The sequence below is a fragment of the Ciconia boyciana genome, chromosome 2 (assembly GCF_034638445.1).
Source record: "Ciconia boyciana chromosome 2, ASM3463844v1, whole genome shotgun sequence".
NCBI classification, from domain to species: Eukaryota; Metazoa; Chordata; class Aves; order Ciconiiformes; family Ciconiidae; genus Ciconia; species Ciconia boyciana.
The window spans coordinates 86,065,021-86,082,767 of record NC_132935.1 but is presented as its reverse complement, the minus strand read 5'-3'; the positions used below and the strand labels follow the sequence as shown (position 1 = coordinate 86,082,767).

Below are 17,747 nucleotides of genomic sequence, written 5' to 3'. Positions count from 1 at the left end.
GGTAGAATTTTGAAATGCTCTGTGCTGGGTACTAGATGGGGGTAAAAACATTAGATAATGCTACCCACATGCTACCCACATTTTTTCCATGCACTTAGAGTCAGCTAAGGACTTAAGAAATTAGTTCCTTTAATGCCTTTTATTACATAAGAGAAAAAAAAAAGAATAATAATTGCCTTCCAGCCTAGAAAAAGCCATTAATGTTATTTTCATCCTTTTGTTTCCTTTTTGTTCTCAAGCTTCATTCTGACTTGGACAAGGGAGTGGGCACTGTTAAATATACCCTTTCAGGAGATGGTGCTGGCACGGTTTTTACCATTGATGAGACCACAGGAGACATTCATGCCATAAGGAGCCTCGATCGAGAAGAAAAACCTTTCTACACACTCCGGGCTCAGGCTGTGGATGTTGACACCAAGAAACCACTAGAGCCTGAATCAGAGTTCATCATCAAAGTGCAGGACATTAATGATAATGAGCCAAAGTTCCTGGATGGGCCTTATGTTGCCAGTGTCCCAGAAATGTCTCCAGTGGGTGAGTAAGAAGCTTTAAACACTTGATAACTAATTGCATATTACTTAATTGTCTCAATGTCCATTTCCTGTTGAGAAAAGAAAGAGAAGGCTGAAATGAAAATATAACTTCTAAAACTTATTATTAGAAATGTCTTGCTCTGTGCTTAGAAATATATGGATTACAGTTTTGTTTTAGCTTTATTTGCTTATTTAGAAACTCATTCTCCTGCAAAATGAGTGCTTGTGACTTTAAGTCTCTGAGAACAGGAGAAGAAAAAAAAAGATATTCAAAGCAGGTATGCTAAGGTCCAGGGGTTCTGTGTACCTCAAAACCTGTTATTTCACATGATGAAGTGCATTCCTCTCTCTTCCTAGTTAACATTGACTGTTTGCTGTGCAGAATTAGATGGTAAGACAGCATCTTGCCATTTACTGTTCTTGTCCTTGTGGCTGTTAAACTCCTACCGCACTTGCATGATCCCCTAATTATGAATTAGGGGACAATTCTTTATCCAAGTCGTGCTACACTGTGGGTGCTGAAAGTAATAATTGCCCTCACCTGGCTCTCCACAATGCAAGAGTGGGAGTCAGAGAGGCTCAGCAAGACTGGATCAAGGTCTCAAAAACCTAATGTCCAAGAAAATATTGAGTGCATTGGATTCTGAAGTCAAAAAAAGAGAAGACTGACTGGAAACATGGTAAGTTTTCAAAAACCTAGTGTACAGGGGAGAGAATAATTTTCTTTCCAAAGAAAGGTGGACTGTAGTAAGGATACTGAAGCACCGGAATAGGCTTTTGTTCAAAGAATTTTCACAACATGACAGACATTTGCTGGGAAAGACATAAAGAGCATTGATCCTGCTTTGGAGCAGGAGAATAGACTAAATGGGGCTTTCTGGAGTCTGCCTGATGGCTGATTCTGCAGTGGTCCTGAGCAGTGTGTTTGCAACACAAGCGCACTGCTTGTGTCCTGCTGCCAGATGGCACTTTGGGCTTCCCTGTGGACACCAGAAATTAATTCATTCTGGGCCGGGAGGCCTTTAACTTCCCAGTGCTAGTTTCAGCTTATTGCCGTTTTCTCTCCTAAGCTGTCTTTTCCCAGTACTTCACAAGCCAGGACTAGTAATTTAATACTCCCTGTAGTTGCTAACAGTTTCAGAAGTTTTCTGACTCTGAAATGTGCAGAGGGATCCTTTTGCCCCTTCAGCTATGTAGCTCAGATGGTGATGTTTTGAAAGACAATCTTGGAGGCAACTAGTTACCTACACAAGTTGCTATATGGAATTAATGAGGTAGTATTTTAAATTTTGTGATAAAGAGTGGTAGAATGTGGTAGAATGTGATAAAATATGATATGAGTAGACATGTAGAGATGATCATGTTAATCTCATACATGTGTAGAGACAAGTTCACTATAGTCACCCACAGAGGTGCATCTATACATTCACTATATAGATGCACTATTGTTGTTGCCCCTATAGAGATGCCTAGTAATATTACTTACAGTTACATTATTTATAGATGGAAAACATTTGTTATATTTTCAAGTCTATTTCTGTGGCAAGTTCAGAATAAAATTTTCTCACCAGTGAATGTATGGTTAGTTGTTAAACTTGATCAGAAAGAAATGAGCAAAATAATAATGAATTATGCTATTTACACAGTGGAATGCAGTGCATGCATTCATTCTCTCACTCTGTTGCTCTCCCTCTGTCTTCCTTTCTTATTTTCATAAATATCTGTGTGCAGTAGCAGACAAAATGCTAACAGTGATTTTATTTCATGGGAAACTCTTCAAGGTGTGCCATGCATTGTAGCTTTTACATTGACTGGGAGTTACATGACTAAATGAGATGCAACTGAGTATGCTGTATCATGCATACAGCATTTTAAAATAAATGCTTTTCAGTGTATTCTCCTTTGGAAAAACAGCAGTAGATGCCATGGCAAAAATGCATCTTCTTGATCTTCACTTTATTCAGTCATATTTACTGCCTCTAGAAGGTTTATTCATAACAGGTTTTATTTTCCTCTATAAGAAAAATAAAAGATGGATGAAAATTGATCAGAAAAGGCAAGGCAAGGAAATAGTGCCCTAAATGGAGGCCTAAACTCCAATTAGTGGTTACTAAAGCAGATAACAATTTTTGCCATTGAGTGGTCTTACAGCAAAAATATCCAGAAATGCCTTCTGTCACCTGTGATGTGCCAGGAGATTGTACCTTCTCCGATGTAGGTCTCTCCAATCTCAAGCTCGCTCTTATCCATGCTTTTGTTACCTTATGCAAGCATAGATTTCTCAGAGGATCTAAAACTACTGGTCCCTATCATCAGTACCATTTAGTTGCACCTATAGAGATGCCTAGACCTACCACTGCCTGAGGCTGACACGGAAAATCACTTTGATTTTTTAGCTGGTGCAGCATATGGTTGTCTTGGCTTAGGCAAAAACCCTGATAAACTCATACTCTTATCTAATTTTTTACACTCTCATTTTCTAGTTGCCAGTTTTCAATTCCCAAACATCCTAAACTTCACTTACTATATTTTTGCAACAGTATTTATTATGAACTGCACTCATGCACATTGTTTCTGTTGTGGGAAATGCACTACAACATAACTTTTTTTCCCCCTTACTAGTTGTTTCTATGAGCCTGACAAGCTTTTGTGACTAGTGACTTGCTATTTTTTATTGTTGCATGACACTTACATGCAAAGGTTTACTCAGTTTGGTAGTTTATCCTAAGGTTATTGGTAATAAGGAGCAAAATATGGATGCCAGAGCTCATGTTGAAAGGGGAATAGAGGGGCAGAGAAGTAGCTAATAAAATCCTCAAGACTCAACACCCAATGTAAACACACAGTATATATTCCATTTGGACAGTGAAATAAAGTGAATTGTATAAAACACCCTTGAGGTACCACAGTCTGCAGCCATAAGAGAGGATTGCGTGGGGCTGGGGAGTCTTGGGAAGAAAAGTGCCCTTCAGACCCCTTACACACATTTTAGAAATTTTGATGGCTGCACTGTTCTCAGTTTTGTAACGTCTCTAGCCTTCATACTAATTGCTGTTGCTAAAGCTTTGGTGGCTGAAAAAATGCTATAGCATTCATCCCCGGATTCAGAGTTCCAGTCACAGTTATAATAAAATTGCATGTCAATGATAAAGTTGGACCTTGGTGATTTTTTACGGGAAAAGGTACAAAAAGATGGAAATTTGTAGGAGCCTCAATATCTGTTTTTCTGCACATAGATATGATTTAGATATATCTGTCATATCCAAGTTTTTCTTGGTAGATTTTCTAAGAACTTTGTTGTGTTATTTTCCATGCATGTTTTAGGTTGAAATTTATTTTTTCCCTTCAAATTCACTTTGAGATTCTATTAAAATTTCTTCTACAGTTTCTGTACACTGGGGTTTGTTTGTTTTTCCCTCTCATCAATACCACTCCTTAAAAAAGACTATGGTGATGCATATCTTTTAGCTTTTTCTGAAGAAGAGATAATTTTAGGATTACCATTTTTACTTAGTGGTGCATTCTTTACTGGTAGCCAAATTCCTTCAAATGTATTTTACTAAGAAAAAAATGTTAGCTGAATGTTTACTGTGTTCTAAAACTCTAATTTAAGCCCACTGCAAACTAGGATGCCTACCTGATTTATGCCAGAGGCTTGAATGGCCAGCTAGCCTTGCTCCTTCCATACATGTACCATCTGCTTATGTATGAGGAGAGGACAGTCAACCACAGATATAAACAAAAAATATATTCTCTTGAAAAGTCCCTTGGTTACCAACTGGTTTTAACATGCAGGCTACTGTACCCATCTATGACTTCCATTATTTCTGATACTTTCTACTTGTGCATAGTTTCTGTATTGTTGCAGAAGGATATTGGTACCTCCAAAGCTGACAGTGTATTGCTCACATAATAAATGGGGTGCAGAATACTTTATGGTGAATAATTTATTTTGGAAAGGACAATGATATGAAATTCCCTGCAGAGAAACTCAGCAGATGGAGTCAAATTACAACGCAGAACTAATATTTTAAGAACAGAGATTGCTATGCTGTTATACTATGCCTAATAAGAGACTTATAAAAGCTTAAAGGCTGGACTCCTAATATATTTTTTCTGCTGTTGGATTGGTTTTATCAATATCTTTATTTCAAAATATTGTCTTGATTTAATAAGAGTTCCAAAATGTAGAACAAAACCGAAATGGAAATTTATGTATGAGGACTGAAAAGGGGGTTGTAATTTCCCCATTTGTAAGTTAGTATTAGCAAAATATGTTGTCCCTAAGTATAATTTAATCAACTGTGTTGTTGCTTCTGGCAGCTGTGCCAGCTTCTGTTGCAATATAGCTCACGTAAGCATGCAAATATATGGTGAGTTTAAACCAAGGTTATCCCCTTATTAAAGCTATCAGTCCAGATGACTGAGAACAGGGGCATATGAGTGTTAAACACACATTCAAGGAAAGATCTTATTATATATTGATACATTAAAATGTGCACAGAAATACATTTGCATTTCTCATGCATTTTTTTCACTGACTATGCTGATTTTAATTGATCTTCTGTATTACATGTGACAAATTTATAACTTCTACTGTCACAGTCTACTAATTGTTTTCTAAGGTATTTCCATTATTTCTCTATGCTTATACACAGACCAGCTAGGGCTGTACTAAACCTATCAATTCCATAACATATAGATTCCATATGTTCTTTCCTAGCCAATTTCATTTCATACCTTTCCACTAGATTAACTCTTTATTGCTTAGGGGGGCTCTACAAACTCCAGATCACCAGGGCAATTATTCTGCCTTTTTGGTTATGAATTAATGAGTAATGGAATAAGTTCACATTAAATAGCTGTATTACTGATTAGGCTTGAATATTCTATTTGAAACTGCCTCAATTGTAACACTACGTTATAACACTAAAATGGTCAATGATACTAGAAAGTTGATATCAGTTTATTTTTACTGGGTATCCTCCATGGTGCAAGGCAGCTACTTGAAGAGTGTTATGGATTTGCTTCCCATGGTACTGACAGCCTAAAAATAGTCTCTATAAATTTCCTGGCAGTTTTCCTTCTGAAGTGAATACTTAATTGGCTCATATTTAAACATTGGCTTATATTTAAACATTGGGAAAGGTTTATATATATACATTCACAAATGGAACATATGTTTAGTATATCCATCTATGTAGTTTCATGTGAAAGGATTACAATATGTAGAAAACTGACCTGATGAACTGGTAAGTAGGAACCTGCATTCTGGTTGGGCATAGCTTAGTACTGTGTGCCTGAGTTTAGCCTGAAGCTTACACTGAGCAGAGGCTGGGGAAGGAAGGACTATAAAGCATTAAAGCAAATACTGAGCAATCCTTCCCTTGATACAGATTCCTAGCTTCTGGCAATATATTTTTAAGGACTTCCAAAAGTGTACCCAGGCTGTTGGAGAAGATATTACTTTGGGAATCTGTAGAGGCCAGAGAGATTTTTGAATGGTATTACACACACTCATGGAGAGATAACTGGTAATATAATCTGTCAGCCCCTGTCTTCAGCCCTTGCATCTCTGCCCTGGTCTTCATGCTTTTTTCTGGTGTTATTGAGTCCTTAGAGACAATGATGGGAATTTGATGTCATATTCAAGATACAAATATCTTGAATATTCCTGTTTATTCTCTTGTTTATTCTCTTTTCCTTATCTAATAATTCCCATAAATAATTTTCCCTTTTTTGTCCACTGTTGATCATTGAGATGAAAATTGTGGAGGATTTTCTACAGTGATCCCAAGATCAAAAGTTAATAGGTAACCAAGCTAAAACCCACCTCTGTGAAAGTACTGATAAGGTATTTTTTTCTCTTGCCTCTTACTTTGTATTTGTCCTGGTTTTGGCTGGGAAATCAGGACAGCATTTCTCAGTGTGAAATCCTCTATCCCCAGTTACTTGTTACGTTAAGATTCACCTATAACACTTTGCAGTCAAGCTTTCATTTTGTCAAGCTGTCACCTGCTTATATGTTCTCTTTTACTGGCAACCTATGAGTTCAGATCCAAGTGAGATGCCAGTGACAACCAACCTCTCATATAAAGACTGGCAATTTATTCCTGCCATTTGATTTCTATTTTTATTTGGATGTTACCTTAGAAATAGCTGTTCTGTCTTAATTTTTTTAAATTTTTTTTTTTTAAGAACCTTTGCTTAGGAACCTTGCTGAAAGCTTTTTGGAAATTTAGATACTGTTTATCTACACAAGTAATCTAGAGCTATATACTCAATGATTCACCCAATAGGGCGGCTTCCCTTCACAAAACTGTACTGACTCCCCCCTTACAGGGTCATATCCACATGTCCTCTAATTTGGTACTTAATTACAGAGTGTACACATTCGTCCGTCACCTGGGTCAGATCTGGTGCCCTAGGTTATACAGACAACTTTTCAGAAAAATTCCTGTCCCATCACTACTGCACTGATCATCAGACTAAGTTTTATAGCCACTGTAGAGAAAGGTGAGTTTTAAGGAAGGAGCAAAAGGAAAGGCAGGTGGTGGCTGCTTAGCCTTTTGTCAAAGAGTTTTTTCCCCATGTATAAGGGGCATTGCACAAAAATACAAACCAAAATAAAAATAAAAAACCCAACACTGAGATGTTGAGAGAAAATTACATGTAGGAAGTAAACGCTTGTGAAACAAAAGTGTTTCTTGACATTATTATAGATCACTAGGCAACCTAGACAGCTTCAACTACTGTGAAAAACCTTACAGACAAGACCCTGTTAGATCAAAAGGCAGGAAGAAAACAATGCAGAGAATCAAGGCTTGCTCGGTTAAAGGATTGTGGCTATTGTCATACTCACTGTGAGTTTTATTTCATATACCCTCGCTGTAGGAAATTGTCAGCAAAACAAGGAAATTTGTCAAATACTGTTAGCTGGGAGAATCTATGTAAAATGAAAGCTGTGACAGACAAGACCCTACAAACATGCACACAGCAAAATGTCTGAGAAGCTTTTGCTGTTAAAAAGGTGAAACGCTGGATAAATGTTTTCTGCTAGCTGGTTTCACAGTCCCAAAATGTCAGTGTCAGTGCCGAATTCATGCAAAGCATTTGAGTCTTACTCTGTGTATATCCAGGCCTACTTTATTGTGTTTAATTGGAAATGGGCAAAGTTAAAAACTCATGTCACAACAGATAAAGCCATTATGTTCCTATCCACACGCTGACTTTACTCCAGCTCAGTAGCGTAAATCAAATAACATTTTATATTTCATCACACCCTAGTATTTTGATGCAGACCCCTCTGTTAGGTTAACCAACCAATACTTTTGTTATTAAAATTAAGCTACTGGTTTTGCTCTGAATGTATATGTTGGTCATTTTAATGGTGCTGAGTATTAATTATTTTAGTATATAAGGAGAATCTTTGTAATTATTGGTACTGTCTTGTGCTTTGAATAATCATCTTTAGGTTCAAGATATATTGCATTAGAGTTGTTGGGATTATGTGTTATTATTTGTCAATGATAATATTGCTGAGGGAAAAGTATTGGCATGTTTTAGTGTAGTATTGAGAGACGTAGGAATTGTTTTTATACAGGCACACAGCATCTCTAAACATAAAACATGTTGTATTGATAGTTGTTTTAGTAGCCACTGATCAGCTGTAAATGTTAAAAATTAACAAGAAGTTGCTTTTCCTTACCGCAAAATGACTCTGAACATTAAATATCTTTTCAGCAAGAGCTGTTCTTTTGGGCACCAAGTGGTTTTAAACATTAAACATATTTTAAAAGTATTACTGTTCTCAGCCACTGAGTGACTGTAAACATTAAATATGTTTTATAAAAGCTGCTTTTCAAGCTACTGCCTGCATGGCTGTGAGCATCATTTTTCTTTAAAGTTGCTTTCCAGCCACTGAGCTATTTTTTTCTTATAAGCTCAGTTCTATTTATAATTTTTCACAGAAGAAAGAAGTGCAAGGTTTCACTGGCACAAGGCAGCTCTTCATAAAGACACTTCAGGTAATGAGAACAGGACCAAATTAAAATGGATTTTTATGGATATTTTGCATGGACAGTGTGTGCACATCTAGTGTTCTTCTCCCACACTTTTGTGTATAACTCTGCAGTAAACCAAAATAATAAAAGCAGACATGAGTGATATTTTGCACTAAGATAACTGGTCTAAGAAATCAGTTACTGATGGATTGTGTGAATCAATCAAGTCATCATCAGCCCTAGAGGAGGACAAAACAGAAGGTAAAATAGTCTCAAGATTGCTAAGCAAATGGGAGTCACTAAACCAAATATGATTAAGGACTTTAATTCTGTGTGCAGAAATAACTCCATGTGGCAAATTAGATGTAATCCTAGGAAGGCCTGGAGTGATAAGAAAAGTGGTCGTGATAATCTGGCTTAACAAGAGCTAAGAGAAAAAAATCACTGATCACAAATATTCTCTTAAGGACAAATTATTCTCTGTTTAGAGAATACCATAAGGCTTAAAGTCTACGGCAAAGACACTGCAGATAAAAATAATACCTTAGAAAAAAAATCTACATAAAACAGTGGTCTAAAAATATCTGCAGAATGAGGAACAGCACATACTAGAGCATCTTTAAATGGCATATCAACCAATTAGTAAGTGTATCTGTCTGTCGATCTTGGATTTAACGAATCCTAGATATTAACGTTTCTCCTTATTTATAGTAAGGAACAGCATAGATGGGCAATCCAGCCCAATGCCTATCCCATAGACCTTAGGTTTTTCCTAACTAAGGAACCATTAAATATCTTATGGGAACATGAGCCTGATGTCCCTCCAGCCTTTGATCAAGGGTCCCGACAGAACTGGTTGAAACCTTTCCACAAGAGCCATTTTTGCTAAGTTTCTGTAGAACTAAGGGATGCAAACATGTAATTCTGTCACAACTTTTTATGAAAAACCAGATGGTTGCCTGGTGAGTCATCCCCCAGGTTAGCTGGTGACTGACAAATTAAACAGGTCGTTCCCAAATTAGTAGAGAAGCATTCTTTATATCAACCTGACAAGCCAAGTACTGGCTGGCTGGGAACCCATAGGCCAGGCAGTCTTCTCTGGAGCTGGGAATGTGGGGGATTTGTCTGTTCCCTAATTTCTTGGCCGCACAGTTGATGACAAAGCAGGTTTCCATGCTTCCCAGACAAGCTAGTCAGCCTGCAAGCTAAACAGGTCATAACTATGTAGGAAGAAGATCAATGGAAATGAAACTAACTGCCCTCTTCGCTAAAAACTCGGCAGGGCCGATATTGTTTTCTGGAGTGCGCAAATAATTTTTTTCTGGAGTGAAGCAGAATGAAGTGAAAGGCCAAAACTATCTGAAATATTCCAGTAAAGCAATATTCCACTGTCCAGACATCCTTACTTGCCAGTTATGTCTGGGGACCTTTCGTGCAGAAGTCAGCAGTAAAAGTGAAATCATTGAGGATTAGGGAGGACAAGACTAGAAACAGAGATGGGTGCTGATTTCAGGCAAGTGTGAAAGTAAAGAATGATAGCAGAGGAAGAACAAAAGCTTTACAAACTGTAGAGATTTCATTTCAGGAGCTACTGGAGAGAAATGTAACACTTCTAATACTGCCTTGGACTTGATTCAGACTGGCACTCCTAAAGAGACTGCTATGGTTTCTGTTAACAGAGCTCAGGACCATCCTTTTATTTTCATAAGAAGCTTAAAGCATATTAATTCATAAAGAAATGACACTCAAGATATGAGTGAGACTATGAAGTAGTCTTGAGGGAGCAGGGAAACAGCATGAAGCAGGCAAGGGTCCTCCAGCAAGGACTGCCTGAGACACCAATCTGCACCAGTCGTTGACAGAGAATGTTGCAGATGCCCTCAGATGTGTAATTTCAACTAACCATTTGCATCTTGGTACACAATTGTTCACAACTGATGATTTTCACTTGAAATAATTGGTTGACTGATAGTCATCCCACTGAGGCTGCCATGATGTTTTGGATAGAGGGATGGGGATAGAGATTCTAACTGGTAAAGGATAATATGAAACCCAACAGTTAATCCAGTAATAACCAGGTCAGGATATCTACATCTGGAGACTATCTCCTCAATCATATCCCTCATCTTCCATCTCTGTTTATTGCTGTTAGTACAGCAAACATCAGTTTTACCATTTGTTCTGAACTAAAGGAGTATTCTAACTTACTTGAAACATAAGGTAATTACGTAGCCAGGTTTCCCATATTGTAGGAACATCACCTCAGAAGCCTATCTATCCTCCTGTCTCTGTAAATGGCCAGAAGTAGAGGCTAGGAGAAAGTTAAACACACATTTAGGTAGATTATCAAGTCACAGTCTATTTGGGGGTAGGTTTTATCCAAGCACACCTTACTTATTTATTTTTTAACTCTGTTAAAATGGGTTGTTGTTAGAGTTCACAAGCATGTCAAATACTTCTCTAATCCCCATTTTGTTAGGTTTAGTGACTGTTCGTTCTCTAAATTGATCATGTCATTCTACAAAGTATTTCCTTTTCTTATTTTTAACATTTTTTGACTTCCAGTCTGAAAGATAAAGATGAACAGGAACAGCTAATTCAGCTTTGGTATAGTCCTAACTACTGTATACATCTCTATCATGCCCTCTCTATTTGTCTCATTTCTAAATTAAACAGATGAAATCTTATAAGTTCTATGTGGAAAACTTTTCATGTCTCAATCACTTTCGCTGCTTGCCTCTAAGCCCCCTTTATTTCTGCTGTCCTTTTAGCGATAAGGCAACGGTAATCAATATTTTCAACAGTCTTGAGAGAATTCAGATGAGAAAGATGCCTGAAGGGCAGGTTCAAGTGCTCAAGCCTGCAATTTATGGTCTTGCAAGAGATGATACAGACACAGATGCTCAAATTATCAGCCCCACTTGCTGCTTCTCTGGTTCAGTAGCTCCAAATTCATCCACTTTTTCTTGCTGCTTTCACTCCATATCACCTCATGCCTGAACACAAACTAAACCATGTCAGACAGTTTTCAGCAGATGCTTGATAGTCCTGGGATTCTTTCATGGCTCTTGCATGTGATTCTGAATGAATCCTCTGTTCGCAGATTTTAAGTCCTAAACCAATATTAATCACTGAGCATAATCCAGTGAGACATAGCACCTCGTTGTTCAAACAGCGGATGATCCTGTGTGCCTTCAAAAGATCATCCAGTTGCTAATACAGCGGGGGGGGGCGGTGGGAATCTTCCCCTGGTTGAGTAGAAAAAATAGCTTTACTATGATATATTAAAGAACTGTGTGTGATAGTTTTATTTGCAGTACTGGTGGGGGAATAAGGAGGGGATCTGTTAACATTTGTGGAGGGGAGGCAGTGGCTGAACATATGTAAATTGCTGCTTTCATTTGCCACAACCCAGATTCAAACAGTGGGTACTAGGAATTGCTCCAACATAAAATAAGGGATGATCAGTTCCTACATCAGCTTTTCTTTGTAACAAATAAGCAAAATCAAATTCTAGCCTTTCCTTCTGAAGAAAGAATTTCATAAATGACCTGAAAGGTGCCATGATGTCAGACTGCCTGCCTGAAACAAAAGATGGCAGCAAGGCATCAGCTCCTTAAATTCCAAAATCCATATGAAGTTGATAATTGAAGTGGCAAGTTGTAAAGAAGGACTCCTTTCTTTGATCCACTGCACAGCATAAGAGATCTCTGAACTGCTGACTTAAAGGAAAGATATGGGATAAGAATTGCACCAGCACATCCTCCTGATTTACTGTAGAGCTGAAATTGTGGCAGTTCAGTAATACCTATGCTGCAATCTGGGTGCTTTATATTTTATCCACCTTTATCAATTTGCTTTGGGTAGCACAAGGGGACAGTAACAGTGACGACAGGATAGGTTTTATAGCAGTGTAGTACAAGGGACTTTGGGATACTAAGTCACCAGCTACTTTGCAGGGATGTCCTAATGGTTCATTTCCAGTGCTACTGTTACGCAGACTACCTACATTAAAGCCCACATGAGCCTCCCTGCCCACGTTGCAAATGTGTTTTATGTTTACTTGTGGACACAGTGTGTGTCATGTCAGTACTGCTCTCATCAACAGTAGAGGTTTTAAACTTGTTTGTTAGTAAGATCTCATTAGTGAATGTTTTTCATCAGCACATTCTCAGGCCAGATCTGTAAAGGTAACTTGGCACTGAAAGTTCTATAGACATCTTGTGGGTTTGTTTTTTTTCTTGATATGACTAAGTGCAGGGCATGTAAATGGTTTTGAAAACCCTAGTCGGTCTTTAGACTCCCAAATAGATTTTAATAGCTTGAGCTGTATCACCAAGTTCCTTAAGCAATGCTGAGCATCCCTAATGTATAGGCACCTAAATTTTGCTGGCATACATTATAAAAGTGAACCAAAATGTTCTGGAAATTTGGCCAGGTAGTCTGAGCAATATCTCCGGAGCCCAACCAGATCAGGCACAGATCAAATTCAGCACTACTACAGTAGGTGATTTGGGGTATGCCATGCAGGGTTAGATGTCCACATGGATTTATTTGTCTAATTCCAAATGAAGTATCTTAGTACCTGCCTGAACCTGGAAAAAAGTAAATTTCTATAAAGTTGTTTCATTGGTGCCTAAAATGTCACCTAAGCCTGTCCCCAATCTGCTTCTGCACAGAACCATCTGAACTTTACACTGGTGAACAGCTAGATGCCAATTAATGCCTAAGCACTGTCAGAAATCATAAAATAGATATACTTAATTCTTTTTCAGAAGACAGTCAGTGACATTTTCAGAGTTACATCCCATGCAAAATGTGGCTGAAAGGGAGGTTACATGGTTTTGATTTTGCAGTGAGATAGGTAGAAAACTCACACAATATGCTGCAGACATAGCTTTAATCCTTTCCTTTTCTGAAATCCCTCTCCTGTTTTAACCACCAGGCCAGAGAGCCTTTCTTAGTCTTTCTCCCTTCTCCCTTTTTTTGGCCTAATGAATATTTAATGATCCTATATAAAACAGTTCAGCTTCCTCCTTCTTCAAGGGAGTGATGGTCTGAGCATTCACTTAAGAGGTAGGAGATGAGCATTCAACCACCATATAACAGAAGAGTGACTTAATCTGTATCTCATGCATCCAGTGGGCATTCAGGCGGGACCATCATCTGCTTCTCCATTTTGTCAGAGTAAGGTTTGTTTAAGCTGTTAACACAGAAAAGGATTCAAAATTGCTTTTCCCCAGTAAATAATTTCTGAGAAAGAAGGTATCTAGGATGCAACTTTTCTCGTTGGTGTTTCTTACAGGCTACAGCACCTTTTCACTAATAAGCTCACTTGTATGGATCTTATTGTTAGGCATCTAAATAAGAACAGGTAGAAAAAAACTGCATCTGGGCTTATTGCATTTTACAGTGGTTCTTTTTATGATTCACACCCTCAGTATCTCTGTGCTGTAGTTGTTGTGTATAAAAGCACTGTGTAATGTTGCTTCTTTGTTTTATAGGTGTAGTCTTGAAGATGGTGAAAACTGAGAAGGAATATTCATTGCAGAGCTTGTTCCTTAATGCACGTATGTTACTAGAACTGAGAAACCACAGATGAGGGTGTATGCGCAAGGGAAGTGGGGGAAATTCACCTTAAAAAATAGCATCGTTTTTTAATATGTTTGTGAAGGAGTCAGGAAAAAAAATAAGTTGAGGAATAGAAAAAATATGGAATAAAAAGCTAGGAAGTAGCTCATAGGTGAATAACAGGATAAGAGTTTAATGCTCATTAAAAAATCTGAGCATGGTTAAGTTTAGTGAGTTAAGATGATAACCATGTTGTCTGCATTTATGTACGTGGGAAGGACTGTGCGTGGATTATGAAAATCCACTTGATAGCTTTTTTTAACAAACCTTTGTAGTTGTGTGGCTGTTCACTGTCTAACTCTCAGACCTAAATTCCAGTGGCTGAAAAGTGCCTCATTGTCATCCTGTAAATAATGATCTTTATCCAGCCTCCAGCTGAAGTAGTACTGAAAGACTGATGGGCTGTGATAGTTGGAAAATTTCCTCCTACTGTTAAATATGTGTATGGGTGTCAGAAGAAGTGCCATTTAGGGTCTGGGGTTTTAGTCTGATATTATTATTATTATTATCATCATCATCATCATCATCATCATCTTGTTGACATTTTGCAGGAAGAATGACATACTTGTTTCCTGTAGCTTTGTTCTGAGCAACCAGTCAGGAAGTAATCAAGTTATACAAAGTCAGCAACATAATATATTCCAGTATTTTTTTTTTTTTTTAAATTTTGAAATGGGGTTGAAAATGCAATAGTTTGAGCAACTATAGGTAGAATTCTAGTGGTGTGATTCAACTTCCAGCTATAAAAATGCTGTAGTTCATTTCAGTGTTTAAAATGAAGGTCCAGCTGTCTGATAATGAATTTATAGCCCACATCTTTCTTTTTTTTCTTTTTTTTTAAATTTATTTTATTTTATTTGGGATTAGGATATAATTTTGTTTTGCAGATTTTACCACTCTTGATCTTTGGGCAAAATCAATAGCTTGGATTGTAAATTATTCAGAAATTTCAGGGGGAAAACAAGACTCCCTGAATACTGAATACATTCAAATTTTAGGCAGTTGATATGTAGACCTGGATTTGGATTTTAACAGACGTAGATTCATCTGTAAAACAATAACACAACAAATATTAAGCAAATATTTTCCTAAGAAATGTAATACTCATTTTTCATAAGCTAAGCAATAAGTTGCAAGATATCTAGGCCATATTTATATGCATTTAGTTTTAGCTTCGACATTTCACAAGTTCAGAATTTTGTGTATATCAAGGCTTGCTTATCTCACAGCTTTTAGAATTTATGAATAAACATAAAAAAGTTGGAGGGAGGCTGGCATAGAAAGGCAAATTTCTAGAACAGAATCCTCACTACAGTTGAAGAAGGGTGAAACTGCACTTCAGCCTGGACAACAGTCAAATATGGTCTGTCTACCATTTGAATTTTATCTTTCCTTTTTTTCCTGTTTTTTGTTCTTTCCTTTTTTTTTTTTTTTGGCCAGCAATGCCAACTTAAGCATTGCTTTTTGACCGGTCTCCAGAAACAAGTGATTTTGATCATCAAAATAGAGAGATAAATGCAAATTAAGGGAAAAAATATCCCAGAGCAAGCTCAGAATAACTCTAATGAGTAAATGATTCAGAGTCCTATCTGGAAAGAATTGTGGAGTTTCTACCTTGATCATTTCAACAGCAAGAAGTACAGACTTAGGCATTTTGTATCAACCTTAACTAGAATTTTCTGTATCATAGCTGTGCCATACAAATATTGAAATACATGTAGTTATGCATGTGTGTATGGTCACAATTCATTTGCATGTTGTACTGGTCTTTTTTTGTCTTCTGTCTTCTTTAAAGAACATAATGCGTTGCACTAAAATTGAGGTATTAAAGAAGCCCTCAAATAAACTATAAAAGCTTAAAATTAAAATTAAAAAAGAACACTGCAGCCTTGTTAGAGAGAGAGAGAACACGCTGAGGCAGCAGGGGGTTATTCCTTTAGATTTTGAAAACAACTTAATTTGGCATCAGTGTCTGATTTTACTCTTTTTTTTCAAAGTTAAGTATTTGAATTAAGGAAATATTTTTTCAATGTGTTTTGTTTTAAAAAATAGATCACAAATTAAATATTTGGAAAATGTGTATATATATAGCTGTGTACGCCTTGACTGACATCAGGAGAAGGTTATGTTGTAGTCACTGGTGTTTGCAAGGTGTTAACTTACTAAGTGGAGTGATGCCACAGAATTCTCAAATAAGATAAATTCTTCTCAATGAAAAACTGTTTTAAATGTTCTAATAAATATTTGTTTGTCCATAGTGCAGTGATAGCAGGGGAAGGCAATAAATGTTTTCTGCTTATATTTTACAGCTGGGAAAATGAGCAGGTAAGGAAAGTTACTGTGTTACAGATTAGATTTTTCCTCAGAGCTTTCTGGCTACCAGTCATGCCCCTAAATTTTTGGCTATGGATAAGGAACAGAAGAACATGATGAAAGAATGGCCATGCATTAAGGGAATGAAACTACCTACTATATTACCACATATCCTTCAGTCACTCCAATAATAAATCCCAATTACCTTTTTTTGTGTATAATTATTTGGTCTTATTGGCTTCAGTACTTTTAAAAGGGTTCTTTAAATTAACCATATGCCTAAGTGATTTGCTGAATAGTTATGTTCTTAAAGCTTTTTTCTTGAAGCCAGGATTTCATTCATATTTTAGATGGCTCCAAGGCGGTGCTTACCCAAAATATTTGGGCTGTGGAACGATGTAATAGGATCCATGAGTGAAATGCTGACATGGCTTCTTGTTCATCATTTTACCCAGAGATAACTCTCCATGAAGAGGGAATAACTTCTACTGCCGCTGTTTGATCAGTGTAAGCTTTTGACAGCACTTGAGCAGCAGGAAAGGGAGAAGGGAGAGCCACCCTGGGTGGCAGAAGGAACTCAGGACAGGGAGGAAGAAACTGGAAGGAAGTCCCAAAAAAAGACACCCTGAAGCCCTTATGGAGGCAAGGTTCAGTGCAGAGCTCGTGCTGAAACTGCTCAGAAGTCCTCTGAGAAATAGTCTGGGGAAATGAGATGACTTGGATATGTACAATTTCTATACCGGAATGGCTAGGATACTGCACTTGTGAGGACCATGTAGATGTAAAGTGAGAATATCATGCAGGCTTCTGAGAGGTGTTTTTCAACATTAGCTTTTAAATACTCAGATAATAGGCAGAAATTAACAGATTAAAGTGTTTTCTTTGGCATAACCTAGAGCTGATGTGCCCCTATGTTTCTGATATTGTGAACACATCTGTCTCAGCACATTTCAACTCTCTCAACTGGTAAGACGCAGATGTACGTACAGGAGCGTGGCAGCCCTCCTTGGTGACTGGCATAAGTTTCACAGGCCGCACACACTTGTTTTTTCCCTTCACACTTTCTGCTAGCAAGTACTTAATCCCTAACATAAAGTTTATCTGATAGAGAATAACAAATACTGCTTTAACTGTTTGAAATACCTTCATTTTTATCATCAGGAAGATAAACCACAGGCATGCCTTTAAAATCCGATCTGCATTATATGCTCATATAGACTGTACTCTGTCTCATCCAAACTAGACAAATAAAATTCCATATTTAATT

The 17,747-nt window shown here is 37.4% G+C and overlaps 1 protein-coding gene across 1 annotated transcript in view; it reads left to right on the top strand.

Annotated features, from left to right (window-relative positions):
- CDH12 (cadherin 12) overlaps positions 1 to 17,747 on the top strand; it is a 164,696-nt gene that overhangs the window by 37,531 nt on the left and 109,418 nt on the right. The window contains exon 2 of the mRNA XM_072851357.1: positions 240 to 534. Coding sequence (XP_072707458.1) covers positions 240 to 534 — 295 coding nt within the window. The remainder of the gene's footprint in view (positions 1 to 239; positions 535 to 17,747) is intronic.